The 16,184-nt window shown below is 45.7% G+C and overlaps 1 protein-coding gene across 10 annotated transcripts in view; it reads left to right on the forward strand.

The window, feature by feature from the left end:
• fbxo41 (F-box protein 41) overlaps positions 1-16,184 on the forward strand; it is a 248,309-nt gene that overhangs the window by 160,730 nt on the left and 71,395 nt on the right. For 5 of the 10 annotated variants that reach the window (XM_070866554.1, XM_070866561.1, XM_070866562.1 and 2 more), the window contains exon 13: positions 3,603-3,718. The exons of 1 other annotated variant lie outside the window; for it this stretch is intronic. In XM_070866554.1, coding sequence (XP_070722655.1) covers positions 3,603-3,718 — 116 coding nt within the window. Of the gene's footprint in view, positions 1-3,602; positions 3,719-7,970; positions 9,238-9,315; positions 11,772-11,817; positions 14,492-16,184 lie in introns of those variants that run through there. 4 more of the 10 variants (XR_011588477.1, XM_070866576.1, XM_070866565.1 and 1 more) reach the window with 4 other exon arrangements.

The following is a 16,184-nucleotide window of genomic DNA, read 5'->3' on the forward strand; positions in this document are numbered from 1 at the left end:
AAACCTATCTTAGATCTTCTTGTATTTTCTCTTAGTCTGACCCACCTAATACTGTACTATCTCTGACTGTAGTGCTATCTGTATCTCCCACTCTGTTGTGCACCATGTTTCCACTTTCGGATGTCCTGGTCGTTCTCGTCGAACCAGTCTTGGTGTTTCCTGGTGGAGTGACCAAGTGTCTCCTCACAGGTCCTAATTATGGAGGCCTTGAGTGCAGACCAGGCACAGTGGACACTCTGTGTCTCCGGTTCACTGGAAGTTGTCAGGTTGGTTGTGGGGTGCTGGCTGAATCGGGCTTTCTGAGCAGGGTCTTTGAGTGCTCCAGCGTTGATTTTCCTACTGCAGCGTTTCTGTTGCTGCCCATGTGTGTGTGTCTACTAGGCCCATACAGTGGAGCCTGGTCTCCAGTCGTCTTGGGTAACCCTTGCCACTGGATCAAGACCTAGCTCTGTCAAGCCCGTGTGGTGGCTGGTGTGCAACGGCCACCCCACGTTAAAAGAATTCACGCACAGGCATCTTCCACCCTTCAAAATGAAGTTCGGGACCTGGAACATCAGGACCCTCATGGACAACCCCAACAGCGACAGGCCGGAACGCCGCACAGCTATTGCAGCCCGGGAACTCAGACGATTCGACATAGACGATTCGACATAGACATGGCCGCCCTAAGCGAGACCCGGTGGGTAGGGGAAGGCCAGCTCAAAGAACAATGTGGTGGTTACACCACCTTCTGGAAAGGGAAACCAGAGGCAGAAGGCCGCCTCCATGGGGTTGGCTTCGCCATAAAAAATGAGCTAGTTGGACGTCTTTAGAGACTTCCCCCTTGCGGGATAAACGAACGCCTCATGACCCTTCGGCTCACCCTAACCCGGAACCAGTGCGCTATGGTCATCAGCGTGTACGCCCCAACACTGAAAGCTAGACGAGACCAAAGAGGAATTCTACTCCAGCCTTGAACAATCCCTGACCCGAGTCCCAACGGATGACATCTGACCCTCCTTGGCAACTTTAACGCCAAAGTCGGAAAGGACACAGACCTCTGGGGAGGTGTGATTGGCTGAGAGGGGTTAGGAAAAACCAACTCCAGCGGTACGCTCCACCTGACAAAATGCTTAGAACATGGCCTTATTATAACCAACATCTTGTTCCGTCAGAAAGACAAATAGAAGGTTTCATGGCAACACCCTCACTCCAAGCACTGGCATCTGCTAGACTACGTCATCATCCAAGCGAGGGATCGCAAGGATGTAAGCATCACTCGCGCCATGACAGGAGCTGATGACTGCTGGACGGACAACCGCCTAATGCACTCTGCCATTTCCATCAATAACTATATATTATCGTGTGACTAAAGACTTTGAGAGCAAAAGAAGCGACCGGATATAAAGGTAGGCTCGACTTTTAAGACTCATAATCTTAAGTTTATTTCTGTAAGTTAGTTAATAGTCTATTAAATAGAGACATGGCAGGGCATCTAAGTCCCACATATTGTACAACCTGTGCCATGTGGGAAGACCAGGACGCTTCTCCGGGTTTCGGAGCCTGAGCAACAGCTGGTGTCTCTGGTGTCTCTGCGAGGCTGAGAGCTACGTGGATCAGGAGGTGGTCACTCCCCAGCGTAAGAGTGTGCAGGCACAGAGGGAGTGGATGACCGTCAGTCAGACAAGGGGACCAGGCAGGTAGAGCAGAAGTCGCCTGAGTGTATCTCGCTCTCCAGCTAGTACTGGTGAGGGAGATGGTTCCTCTGGGAGTTGCAACCAGAGCCAAGTCCACAGCAGCATGGGTGGCTCAGCTGTGTGTGAGGGGGGAAAGAGAGGAAGATTGAAAAGGCACTAGTGGTAGGGGATTCGATAGGGGAACAGGCAGGCATTTCTTCAGCCGCAGATGTGATTCCAGAATGGTATGTTGCCTCCCTGGTGCCAGGGTCAAAGTACTCATTGAGTAGCTGCAGAACATTCTGAGGGGGAGGGTGAACAGCCAGAGGTCGTGGTCCATATAGGTACCAACACCATAGGTAGAAAGAGGGATGAGGTCTAGCAGGCAGATTTCAGGGAGCCAGGAAAGAGATTAAAGAGCAGGACCTCAAAGCTAGTAATCTCCGGATTACTCCCGATGCCACGCACGAGTGAATATAGAAATAGGAGGATAGAGCAGCTGAATGCGTGGCTGGAGAGATGGTGCGGATGAGCGGGCATTAGATTCCTGGGACATTGGGACTGGTTCTGGGGGAGGAGGAACCTGTAACAGACCGGACAGGTTGCACCCCAACAGAGACGGGACCAATATCCTCGCCAGGGGAGGGTTTACTAGTACTGTTGGCAGGGTTTAAACTAATTTGGCAGGGGGATGGGTAGCAGGATACGTTCGAGAGCAAGAAAGCTGCTCTCTAGATGTCTGAAGGCCGAGGTCCAAGATAAAACTTGCAACCTAAAGAACAGATGGTGGGTGGAGAAAGCGCAGGAGATCCAACAGTTAGCCGACAACCACGTCATGCGTGGATTCTTTAGCGCAGTCAAGACCACCTATAGCCCAAGCACCTGAGGTCCTACGCCACAGGGCAAAGAACGGAGAGGTGCTCATCAAGGTCAGAGAGGCAGTCGGTGCCCACTAGAAGGAACACTTTGAGGATCTCCTTAACCAAGACTTTGTCTTCGACGTGAGTGTCCTCGACTCCATCCTGCAGCATGTTACCCGCCACCACCTCAGCACAACTCCAGCTCAGCGTGAGATTGAAAAGGCCATCCGACAACTGAAGAACAACAAGGCCTTGGAACAGATGGAATCCCCGCCAAAGCACTAAAACATGGCGGAAAAACACTCTTGACGAGGATGACTTACTACGGACACCACACGTTTAAAAAAAATCCCCGCACAGGCATCTTCCATCCTTCAGGATGTAGTTCTGGATCTGGAATATTCGGTCCTTCATTGAAACACCTGTGAGCTCATTGCTTTTTGACGTGGAAGCAAGTCATCCTCGTTTCGAGGAAGTGCCTATGATGATGAAATCGGCTTCATTTTAAAATGTTCTTGTTTTGAAATCCCTCCGAGGCCTTGCCCCTTCGTATCTCTGTAATTTCCTCGAGCTCCGCAACCCTCCACCTCCCCACCCCGAGATATCTCTGCTCCTCTACTTCTGGCCTCTTGAGCACCCCGATTATAATCGCACCAGCATTGATGGCCGTGCCTTCAGCTGCTGAGGCCCCAAGCTCCGGAATTCCCTGCCCAAACCTCTCCGCCTCTCTACCTCTCGTTCCTCATTTAAGACACTCCTTTAAACCTACCTCTTCGACCAAGCTTTTGCTCATCTGCCCTAATTTCTCCTCGTGGTTCGTTGTCAAATTTAGTTTTATGTCACTCCTGTGAAGCACCTTAGGACGTCTTACTATGTTAAATACAAGTTGTAGTTGTGTTTAGTGATTTAGCTGTCTTTCTTTCTGAACCTCCCTCTATTTCTGCTGCTCTACCTCCTATTCCCCTCTCCCCTATTTGTTATCATCTTAGATTCTGGAAATGGAACAGTTACAATATTCTGGCTACCCAGTCCTCTATGTTAGGATCTGTATCTCTCATGATAACTATCATGTTTCTTCCCTTTCAAGGTGTCTGTCGCAGTTTAAAATCTATTGTGGTGCATATTGGGATAGCTGATTACTTTGAGGAGCCGAACAGCCCAGAAGCTCGAAAGTTGTTTGAAGAAATGGTCAACAAACTTCAGGTAGAATCTCTGACCGGATTTTGCGGTGAATGCTGTCATTGCCCCTCTGAAGCTGACCGTAACTTCAGGATTTAGCGCATGCGTATCTAAACACGGGAATCCTGAAGTTGCAGTTAGTCATTCATTGCTCTAACACATTCATTCATTACCCTGTGGAACCCCACCTCCCCATCGCCCCCCCATAGCTGGCAATCAGTGATATTTGTATCAGTGATACAATCAGTTGTATTTCCTATATTCTTTTGGGTATAAGGGGTTATGGAGAGCGGGCAGAGAAATGGACCCGAGTCCATGATCGGATCAGCCATGATCTTATTAAATGGCTCGAGGGGCCATATGGCCTACTCCTGCTCTTAGTTCTTATGTTCTTATATCAGTGGAACTGACAACTTGAGCTTTTCTGCACGAGTATTGCAGTTAAAAGCTCCATTAAAAATGTTAAGCCTTGTTGGAAAAGGTGTAACTGGGGTTTTAACAGTCTATTCACAGATTTAAAAAACTTTAAAAATATATATTTTTTTAAGTTCATGATATTTCAGCTTCTACCTTAAATGTGGTCTATGTCCAAATTTCAATTTCGTTCTCTAACATTTTTTTAAAAAGTGCAGTTAATCAGTGCTTTTCATTTCCTGGTTTGCCGACTGCAAGGATTCTGCAATGCGATTGGCTGCTTAGACAGCTTGAAGACGTTTCGGTTGTATCGCGCTAGGAATCCCCTATTGACAGCGCGACAATCAATTACACACCGAGATACCTAAAGATTTCTATGGGCCGCATTCTTCAAGGTCAGCGGCGACCGCTGTTTCTACAGCCCTCTGTGTCCTGCAGTCTGCCATAATCTTTCATTCCACCTGGCCAAACCAAATTTTATCAATGTAGTACTTATCTTTTTAGTGCTCAGTAATCACTAAATAAATACATTTATTTTTTGCAGTTGCTTAAACTGCTTAGTCCCACATCCCTGCTCTTTGTCTATAACCCTGTAAGTTCTTCATCCTCAACTACCCGGCCAACTCCCTTTTAAAATTATTGATGGAACCGGCTTCAACCACCTTTTCAGGTCGAGCGTTCCAGATCCCGATCTCAGTGAAAAGGTTTCCCCACAGCTCCCCTCTAGATCTTTTACCAATGATTTTGAATCTGTGACCTCCAGTTATTGACCCACTCAGCAGAGGGAATAATGTTTTCGCTATTTACTCTATCATAACCCCCTTGGCAGCTTGAAAACCTGTATTAGGTGACCTCCTAACCTTCTCTGTACAAGGAGAACAGTCCTAACATTCGAATCTCTCCCAATAACTGGAGTCTGTCATTCCTGAACACATCCTGGTAAAACCTCTCTGTATCCTTTCTCATACCTTTACAATCTTCCTGAAATGTGGTATCCAGAATTGTGCACAATACTCCAGCTGAGGCCTAACCAGTGACTTATCAAGTTTTGCATGATCTCATTGCTTTTATCATTCCCTTTAAGCTGAATTTGTGCTTCTCAATCCTCTGTTTTATTTCTTATACCCTGTGCATTGTGCACAGAAGCAATATCTGGGTAACTGTCCCCAGGCTATGGGCCCCGACAACATCCTGGCTATCGTGCTGAAGACTTGTGCTCCAGAACTAGCCACGTCTCTAGTCAAGCTGTTCCAGTACAGCTACAACACTGGCATCTACCCGACAATGTGGCAAACTGCCCAGGTATGTCCTGTCCACAAAAAGCAGGACACATCCAATCTGGCCAGTTAGCACCCCATCAGTCTACTCTCAATCACCAGCAAAGTGATGGAAGGTGTCGTTGACAGTGCTATCAAGTCACACTTACTCACCAATAACCTGATCACTGATGCTCAGTTTGGGTACCGCCAGGACCACTCGGCTCCAGACCTCATTACCGCCTTGGTCCAAACATGGACAAAAGAGCTGAATTCCAGAGGTGAGGTGAGAGTGACTGCCCTCGACATCAAGGCAGCTTTTGACAGAGTGTGGCATCAAGGAAAGTAGAACTGAAGTCAATGGGAATCGGGGGGAAAACTCTCCACTGGCTGGAGTCATACCCAGCACAAAGGAAGATGGTTGTGGTGGTTGGAGGTCAATCATCACAGCCCCAGGATATCGCTGCAGGAGTTCCTCAGGGCAGTGTCCTAGGCCCAACCATCTTCAGCCGCTTCATCAATGACCTTCCCTCCATCATAAGGTCAGAAGTGGGGATGTTCGCTGATGACTGCACAGTGTTCAGTTCCATTCACAACTCCTCAGATAATGGAGGATGCAGCAAGACCTGGACAACATTCAGGCTTGGGCTGATAAGTGGCAAGTAACATTCACGCCACACAAGTGCCAGGCAATGACTATCTCCAACAAGCGAGAGTCTAACCACCGACCCTTAACATTCAACGGCATTACCATCGCCGAATCCCCCACCATCAACATCCTGGGGGTCACCATTGACCAGAAACTTAACTGGACCAACCACATAAATACTGTGGCAACAAGAGCAGGTCAGAGGCTGGGTATTCTGTGGCGAGTGTCTCACCTCCTGACTCCCCAAAGCCTTCCCACCATCTACAAGGCACAAGTCAGGAGTGTGATGGAACACTCTCCACTTGCCTGGATGAATGCAGTTCCAACAACACTCAAGAAGCTCGACACCATCCAGGACAAAGCAGCCGCTTGATTGGCCGCCCCCCATCCCCCACCTTCAACATTCACTCTCTCCACCACCGGCGCACCGTGGCTGCAGTGTGCACCATCTACAAGATGCACTGCAGCAACTTGCCAAGGCTTCTTCGGCAGCACCTCCCAAACCAGCGACCTCTACCACCTAGAAGGACAAGGGCAGCAGGTACATGGGAACACCACCACCTCCACGTTCCCCTCCAAGTCACACACCATCCTGACTTGGAAATATATCGGCCGTTCCTTCATCGTCGCTGGGTCAAAATCCTGGAACTCCCTAACAGCACTGTGGGAGTACCTTCACCACATGGACTGCAGCGGTTCAAGAAGGCGGCACACCACCACATTCTCAAGGGGCAATTAGGGATGGGCAATAAATGCCGGCCTTGCCAGCGATGCCCAAATCCCAGGATTACACAGATGGGAGGAAAACCAATGTATGAGGAGGACACGCAAAATCTGCAAAAGGACAATAGACAGGCTAAGTGAGTGGGCAACAATTTGGCAGATGGAGTATAATGTTGGAAAGTGTGCAGTTTGGCGGAAAAAAAATCAAAGAGCAAGTTATTATTTAAATGGAGAAAGATTGCAAAGTGCCGCAGTACAGCGGGACCTGGGGGTATTTGTGCATGAAACACGATGCAGGTACAGGAAGTGATCAGGAGGGCCAATGGAATCTTGGCCTTTATTGCAAAGGGGATGGAGTATAAAAGCAGGGAAGTCTTGCTATAGTTATACAGGGTATTGGTGAGGCCACACCTGGAATACTGCGTGCAGTTTTGGTTTCCATATTTACGAAAGGATATACTTGCTTTGGAGGCAGTTCAGAGAAGGTTCACTAGGTTGATTCCGGAGATGAGGGGGTTGACTTATGAGGAAAGGTTGAGTCGGTTGGGCCTCTACTCATTGGAATTCAGAAGATTGAGAGGTGATCTTATCGAAATGTATAAGATTATGAGGGGGCTTGACAAGGTGGATGCAGAGAGGATGTTTCCACTAATGGGGGAGACTAGAACTAGAGGGCATAATCTTAGAATAAGGGGCCGCCCATTTAAAACTGAGATGAGGAGAAATTTCTTCTCTTAGAGGGTTGTAAATCTGGAATTTGCTGCCTCGGAGAGCTGTGGAAGGTGTGACATTGACTAAATTTAAGACAGAGATGGACAGTTTCTTGACCGATAAGGGAATAAGGGGTAATGGGGAGCGGGCAGGGAAGTGGAGCTGAGTCCATGATCAGATCAGCCATGATCGTATTAAATGGCGGAGCAGGCTCGAGGGGCCGTATGGACTACTCCTGCTCCTATTTCTTGTGTTCTTATGAATGAATGAAAAAAAACCCAGTTCATCTGTCCTGCTGGTCTTTTTCTCCCAGGTTTGGATATCTTGGGACTGGCCACATGGACTGTGGAGTATTTCCCAGTCCGGTATTTCTCTGTGCTCTTGCACAGCTGGCCATTAATTCCAAATTGAAGCCTAATCCTTTCCCAAGCTTGTTCTGATCAGATGTTGTGAGATTCTTACAGTCAATGCTTTACATTTCACTGATTTGTTAAATGATACCTTTCTTGTTTAAATCCATTAGGCTCTGAAGAAAAGGCCTGGCTTTTCAAAAATTCTTCATGTCAAAGCAGAAAGTGTTTGTTGAAGTGTAAAAAAACAATCTCCACTGAAACCATCCCTCAAACAGCAAAATAGACCTTTCTGTAATGGTCTAAAGCAAATGCTTGATCAGAAAGAAAGCTACGAGAGTTGTAGTCGGAGACTGAGTATGCAGCTCAGCTACACCTGTACAGCAGCCATCATTAAACCACTGAACCTTACAGCTACATCAAACCACCAATATAAAACATCGAATTCAACCAACTATTTGCAAATTGCAAACATCAGTTCGAAACCTATTATCCAACCAAGTGAGCCAGCATTAAACCAAGTCATCCCTCAGTGAGACGGTCTGTTTTGGAACCAGAATCAAGCCAAGTAACTTCTCAATGACACACCCAGGAGCAACATTCAATCGCCCGCTGAAACCAACTGTGTTGGAACTAAGTCAGACACGTGAATGGATCCAGCACTAAACCAACTGATGATAGTGTGTGACGCTCTGTAATAGAGGCAATATCAAACCATGTGACCTCTGAGCGGAGAGGAAAGATTAGAAAAATTCCGATTCTTCAGTCTTGACAGGGTACCTTTATAGAAGTGTGTAACATATCAAATTAAGTGAAACTACTGCTGGAGGACAAGGGAGACCTGAAGGTCCAATGTGGTAACCAGCAATGTTAGGACTGAGGGCCGAAAGCAATTTTTCACTGATCCATTCTAGACTTCTGGGTAGGTGAGTGTAAGCCAGTTGCGTGATGTGATGTGTTGGTTAGGGCGAGAAATTTCCACATGCCCTGGTTGGGTTGCTAACTCTTGAAAAATAGAATAAGTTGCACCAGGCACGAATGATTCTGTCCTGCCGGGAAATTCAGCATTAGCGTTCCAAGAGGGAAGAGGAGCGCTGAATCAGGTGCTAACCACGTCTCTCGGGGCGCTGAAGGCCGAGGGCGGGGCGTTAGCGGTGGAGCGCTGAACAATTTGTAGCGCATTCATAACGGCATCAGAGGCTGCGTCCCCCGCTGACAGGGAAGGGCCAGGGATGGTGCCTACTGTCAGCACTGCGCGGCTGCTGTTACAGCCCCAAACACTGGGGGCGGAGACATCTTGCAGCAATGAAACATCGAATACGTTGAGCAGGCACCAGACTGGTGCAAATAATAAAGTCTGTGCTAGCTAAAAACCATTCCCTTTAATTAACACTCCCCAAGGGGCCAGCCGAGGCGACATCACCTTCATCGCCCCCCCCCCTCCCCGGTCACCAAACTCATGGCGCCACCCCCCCGGCGCTAACCGGAGGCACTAAGCAGCTGAATTTCTCCCCCTAGGTTTCTATTGAAGGACGGGCTAGATGCACCAAAATGCCACTCATTCTGCTTCTCTTTGTGAGACACCCTAAAATGGAACCGCCTTGGAAGCAGTGACCCTTTAGGTGAGGCTGCATTTAATGGAAACAATCTCAACCCAAGTGACCCCTCTGAATCACACCAATAACGCTGGAACCAGTTACTGTGTGGGATGGGTTCACTGGCTCTCTGAGCCCCAGTATCAGTTAGTATGGTTCCAAATTCTCATTCACTGGCTGTGAAGTGGGACAAGATGATGCTAACCTCTCACACTTGCCTTGCTTTCTTTTACAGCGGGTTTCATGTCACCCGCTCTGATCACGGTTTCTCCTCTTCGCATATTAAGTCTAAGATGAAATTAAATTTCAGTCAGGAAGGCACCAATACGCTGAGCTTTTTGCATAAATATTACCCTAAATGTTGTACAGCAGGAGGAGAAGCTATTGTGGGAATCGGTGCCAGCAGTGTTGCTGTGAGCGAGAAGGGAGTGTCTGTAAGGCAGCAGCAGCGTTGTGCTGTAAAGTGACCCTTTTCCAAGCCAAGTGAGTCACCAGAGAGCGAGCCATACTGAACTGTTTTACCAAAATTGTTAAGATCAGCTTTTCAAACAATGAAACCTTTACTGAAAAGGGCATCCTTCAAATGATTATCTTTCAGATGAAGGAATGTAGCCAATCAGATGGCTTGAAACTCAAAGCAGCTCCCCCAACTAATAAGAATTCTGCTTCTGAAGGCACTGTTGTGGGAAGCAATGTCCTGTGGGATATTCTAAATCTGAGACCCACTGAAGCCCTTAATGACACATTAGTGCCACCTCTTCCACAAAGAAGAGCTCTGTGTTGATGAGTTAAACCAATAAAACCATTCTGTGTGGCATTGTCTATCCGAATCGTGAGGCAGGCCATCAGATTATGTTTTGTTGTAACTGGTTTCCTGTTGAATATGAGTTATGAAGTTGCTGAAGACCTAAACAATTCCTCTTTAATATGTGGAATAGGCAGTGACACGGGGTGGGTCCTTATAAAGCATTACTATCTCGCAGTATTTCTTCTTAGTATTAACATATTTCAGGTTATTCAGAAAATATCATTGGCCCCGCGAGCCCCGATATCACTGGCCCCGCGAGCCCCGATATCACTGGCCCCACAACCCCCAATATCACTGACCCCACAACCCCCGATATCACTGACCCCACACCCCCCGATATCACTGGTCACACAACCCCCGATATCACTGGTCCCACAACCCCCGATATCACTGGTCCCACAACCCCCGATATCACTGGTCCCACAACCCCCGATATCATTGGCCTTCCTAACCCCAGTATCAGTTTATATTGTTACAAATTCTCACTCACTTTTATGATATTATGGTGGCGTTTGGTTCCTGGAACAAAATTAATCAAAGATATCATGTTATATCAAGACATAATTCCAAAGCCAAGTACTGTATTTGTTCATGAGCATTTGCAGTAAATCAAATATATGTACCTTTAGTAAATCATATTTAAAATATACAATTGCAAATTTAACATTCAAAATCTGTTTAGCTTGAAAATAACTGTAACTTACTGTGCAAGCCCATTACAGTCACAGTCCAGCATATAATGTCCAGCAAGGTACATTATGTTCACAGTGAAACACAGTAATGAAGCTGTGTGCTCCATTAGTATAAACCGTGCACTGTATCACTGTATGATCATGGTGGCACTGCCCTCAGTTATCCCAAACCACTACGACAAAGTCAGCACTATGGGAGTGCCTTCACCACACGGACTGCAGCGGTTCAAGAAGGTGGCTCACCTCCACCTCCTCAAGGGGCAGTTAGGGATGGGCAATAAATATTAGCCTTGCCGGCGACGCCCACATCCTGTGAACGAATAACTAAAACCGAGACTCTGCCGGGCCCATTACAGTCATGGCCCCAGGTATGAAACTAGCTTCTGCAGGCACTATAATTAACATTGCATCATGGAGTAAAGAAGGCTCTGCAGTTAGAAACAATCAGTTACACATAGGGTTATGAGGGATTATACATTGTTGACTGCTGCTGGACAGACTGTTGTGAGATATAATAATCATCCTGATTCGTGGGATGCCTCTGACGAGGACGTGTCCTTGGTTTTGTGTAAGTGTACTGCATGTGCCTAGTGAGAGTTTGATGCATTTGTTCTGAATCAGTGTTGAAATAAATTATTACCAGTATTCTCAGATCAGCCATGATCTTATTAAATGGCGGAGCAGGCTCGAGGGGCCGAATGGCCGACTCCTGCTCCTATTTCTAATGTGTAAACTGACAGTGTCAGAGCTGTGCCAATCTGTCCAGGGCGCCCTCACAAACGGGACTTTTTGTAAAAATATATTGTTTAACTAAGCATTTACGTGTTGGGGGAAATATTAGTAGGCTGGTAAAATGTTATTTATATGTTGTAGGAATAGATTTAACTTTTTATAAATATATATATATATATTTAATCTTCTTCAGACATTAATTGAAAATGGAAATACTAGTATGAAAAGCCCTGAAGATTAAATATTTATAAGATGCAGTAGGACTGAATTCAGAGACTTTAGAAATCCAGGATCTACCAGATACATTTATTTGTTGTGTAAGATTCGATCTATTGCAGAAATACTCATGTATACTGTCCATCTGCCATCTTTAATGTTGAACCTTATGCTGTATTCTCTATCTCTGTCTCTTTCTCTCGCTCTGTTTCTCTCCCTCTCTTTGTTCGCATCTTTAAAGCACAGTTTTAAAAAAAAAAATGTTGGTATTTTTCAGTATGATTATGGGTGTAATCTTGCCTGTATTTTGACTGTTCAATGCCTCATTTCAGTGTTTTTATTCTCTCTTTTCGAGCTGCAGATTTGGAGCTGGACCTCACTAAATGGTTTTTCCATCATTCATATGAAATTTCCTTCTCTTGATCTGGAATTACCCTAGGCTGTAAAGCAACAGGTTGACACCAGATATCGGTACTAGCCTCCTATAAAAGGAAAGCCTTCCCCATCCTGTGTCGAATTGAACACCCAGTTTTGCAGAGACAGCACAGAAAATCCCTAAAATGTAAACACAGCACCAAAAATAAGTCTGTAACCCGGCCTGTGAATTGTGATGCCTGTACTCCCAGTAATACTGCTCCATATATCCACACATTCTTCAGTGCTGTAGCTCGAGGGTAGCTATTGGCTACTGCCACAATATTCTTATCCCCATCAACCTCTGAAATACCATTACAAGAAAAACTGCTTCCAGCAATTCTGCCAAAGGTCAGTTTTAGACATCACCACAAGGGGAGCCCGGGTGTCATCTGTCTCGTGTCCCGTGCTTGAACCTGTGCTCACATTCAGTTAGGATTATTCTGATTCAATCTCAATGTCATTTATCTGGGACATTGTGATACTGACCTCGGTGGTGGGAAAATTATTGGAGAATATTGGATAAATCTTCATTTGTAAAGACGCTGATTAATCAAGGACAGTCAGCACGGATTTGTTAAGGGAAGGTCGTGTCTGATTAACTTGATTGAGTTTTTGAGGAGGTAACCAAGAGGGTCGATGAGGGCATTGCATATAATGTAGTGTATATGGATTTTAGCAAGGCTTTTGATAAGGTCCCATATGGCAGACTGGTCACGAAAGTAAAAGCCCCTGGGATCCAGGGCAAAGTGGCAAGTTGGATCCAAAATTGTCTCAGAGGCAGGAAGCAAAGGGTAATGGTTGATGGGTGTTCTTGTGACTGGAAGGATGTTTCCAGTGGGGTTCCACAGGGCTCAGTGTTGGGTCCCTTGCTTTTTGTGGTATTTATCAATGAGTTAGACTTGAATGATTAAGAAGTTTGCAGATGATACACAATTCGACTGTGTGGTTGATAATGAAGAAGAAAGCTGCATACTGCAGGAAGATATCAATGTACTGGTCAGGTGGGCAGAACAGTGGCAAATGGAATTCAATCCAGTGAAATATGAGGTAATGCATTTGGGGAAGGCTAACAAGGCAAGGGGGAATACACATTAAATGGTAGGACACTGAAAATTGTAGAGGAACAAAGGAACCTTGGAATGCACATCTACAAATCCCTGAAGGTCAGGTGTATAAGGTGGTTAAAAAGGCATGTGGAATACTTGCCTTTAGTAGCAGATGCATAGAATATAAGAGCAGGGAGGTTGAACTGTATAAAACACTAGTTAAGACCACAGCTAGAGTACTGTGTGCAGTTCTGGTCACCACATTACAGCTACGATGTGATTGCACTAGAGAGGGTACAGAGGAGATTCACAAGAATGTTGCCTGGACTGGAAAATTTTGGCTATGAGGAAAGATTGGATATGCTGGGTCTGCTTTCTTTGGAACAGAGGAGGCTGAGGGGAGACCTGATTGAGGTGTATAAAATTATGAGGAGCATAGATAGGGTGGATAGGAAGGACCTATTTCCCTTAGCAGAGTGGTCAATAACCGGGGAGCATAGATTTAAAGTAATTGGTAGAAGGTTTAGAGGGGATTTGTGGAGAAATGTTTTCATCCAGAGGGTGGTGGGGCTTGGAACTCACAGCCTGAAAGGGTGGTAGAGGCAGAAACCCTCACCACATTTAAAAGGTACTTTTATATGAACTTGAAGTGCCGTAACCTGCAGGGCTAGGGACCAAGAGCTGGAAAGTGGGATTAGGCTGGATGGCTCTTTGTTGGCCGGCACGGACACAATGGGCCGAATGGCCTTCTATGATTCAGTGTGATGTGCACATACAGGATGCTAGTTCTTGTCCATGATGCTGTGCTATTCTGACCAGACCCTTGATGTGAAGTGGAAGCAAGTTGGGTCCCCAAAAATAAGAGGAAAGAGGAATTAACCCATGAAGTGAAGACTCATTTGAAAGTAGGTTTTCTCACACAGGGCTGGCAGAATCCGAAGGTGAGTGCCGTTTACTTAGGTCACTATTATGAGCAAGAGGTCGGTGTGTCTAAAATTGGGAGATCTGATCTAGGTTAAGTACAATTTCTTCTTTTACAATCCCTATCCACCCATTCAGTGTCCTCCTGGAATGATTCTGCAGATGTTTTCAAGGTACCATATAAGTAATTGCAGCAAAACTCCATAAATCTGTAATCTTGCACCCAACCTTGCATATCTTTGATGTCAAAATTTTAATAAAAATTTGAGATGCTTTTTTTTTAAAACTGTTGCTCATGACAGCAATAGAGCTGTGGAAAACCCTATGGGGTAATTATATGTATTATTGGAGCCAAAAGGACTAACAGATATGGTGAGAAAGCAGGAATGGGGTACTGAAGTTGCATGTTCAGCCATGAACTCATTGAATGGCGGTGCAGGCTAGAAGGGCCGAATGGCCTACTCCTGCACCTATTTTCTATGTTTCTATGTTTTCTAACTCCAGATCTGCTCCTTTTTGTGCCACAATGTTCCTATCTGTTAGAATTCTCTCCCGAAACTCCACTGGTCAATATTTATCCCACAATCAGCATAACAAAAACAGATTATCTGGTCGTTATCACATTGCTGTCTGAGCACAAATTGGCTGTTGTATTTCGCACATTACAACAGTGACTACACTCCAAAAGTCCCTCATTGGCTGTAAAGCGCTTTGAGATGTCTGGTGGTTGTGAAAGGCACTATATAAATCCAAGTCTTTCTTTCTCTCAGCCTTCAACTGGCTTTCCTCTTCATTCATTCGCATTGCTTCCGACAGGCAATCCATTTCCTGTGAGACACTAAGTTTATTCTGTAAGTGGATGTTGTTGGTGATGGGTTGAGATCAATTAAGAAACCATGAATTGCTGATCTATGAAAGACCCAAATGCAGCAGCAAAGCCCCACAAATAGCAATGAGATAAATGACAGAGAATCTATTCAATCTTAGCCAAGATACATAAGTACATCAGAATTAGGAGCAGGAGTAGGCCATTCAGTCCCTCGAGCCTGCTCCGCCATTCAATAAGATCATGGCTGATCTAACTAAATACACTTCCCTGCACTATCCTCATAACCCTTGATTCTCTTAATATCCACAAATCTATCAATCTCTGTCTTGAATATACTCAAAGACTGATCCTCCACTGCCCTCTGGGGCAGACAATTCCAAAAATTCACCACCCTCTGAGTGAAGAAATTTCTTCTCATCTCAGTCCTAAATGGCCGACCCCTTATTCTGAGACTGTGACCCCTGGTTCTAGACTCCCCAGCCCAGGGGAAACATCCTCCCTGCATCTACCCTGTCAAGCCCCGTAACAATTTTGTATGTTTCATTCTTCTAAACTCTAGAGAATATAGGCCTAGTCTACTCAATCTCTCCTCATAGGACAATCCCCCCATCCCAGGAATCAGTCTGGTGAACCTTCGTTGCACTCCCTTAATGGCAAGTATATTCTTCCTTAGGTAAGGAGACCAATACTGTACACAATACTCCAAGGGTGGTCTCACCAGGGCAGTAGGATGTCTTTACTCTTATACATAAATCTTCTTGTAGTAAAGACCAAAATACCTCTTAATTGCTTGCTGCATGTTAACTTTCAGTGATTATTGTACAAGGACACCCAGGTCCCCCTGAACACCAACATTTCCCAATCTCTCAGCAATTAAAAAATAATCGGCTTTTCTAGTTTTCCGACCAAAGTGGATAACTTCACATTTCTCCACATTATATTCCATTTACCATGTACTTGCCCACTCACTCAGTCTGTCTATATCCCCTTGAAGCCTCTTTGCATCCTCCTCACAACTTACATTCCCACCTAGCTTTGTATCATCAGCAAACTTGGATGTACAGTGCAGCGTTGAGAATCCGGGGCCAGGGCCGTTCTGGATTCCGGACTTTCGATCGTCTTTCTGACGTT

The sequence above is a fragment of the Pristiophorus japonicus genome, chromosome 2 (assembly GCF_044704955.1).
Source record: "Pristiophorus japonicus isolate sPriJap1 chromosome 2, sPriJap1.hap1, whole genome shotgun sequence".
Classification (NCBI taxonomy): domain Eukaryota; kingdom Metazoa; phylum Chordata; class Chondrichthyes; family Pristiophoridae; genus Pristiophorus; species Pristiophorus japonicus.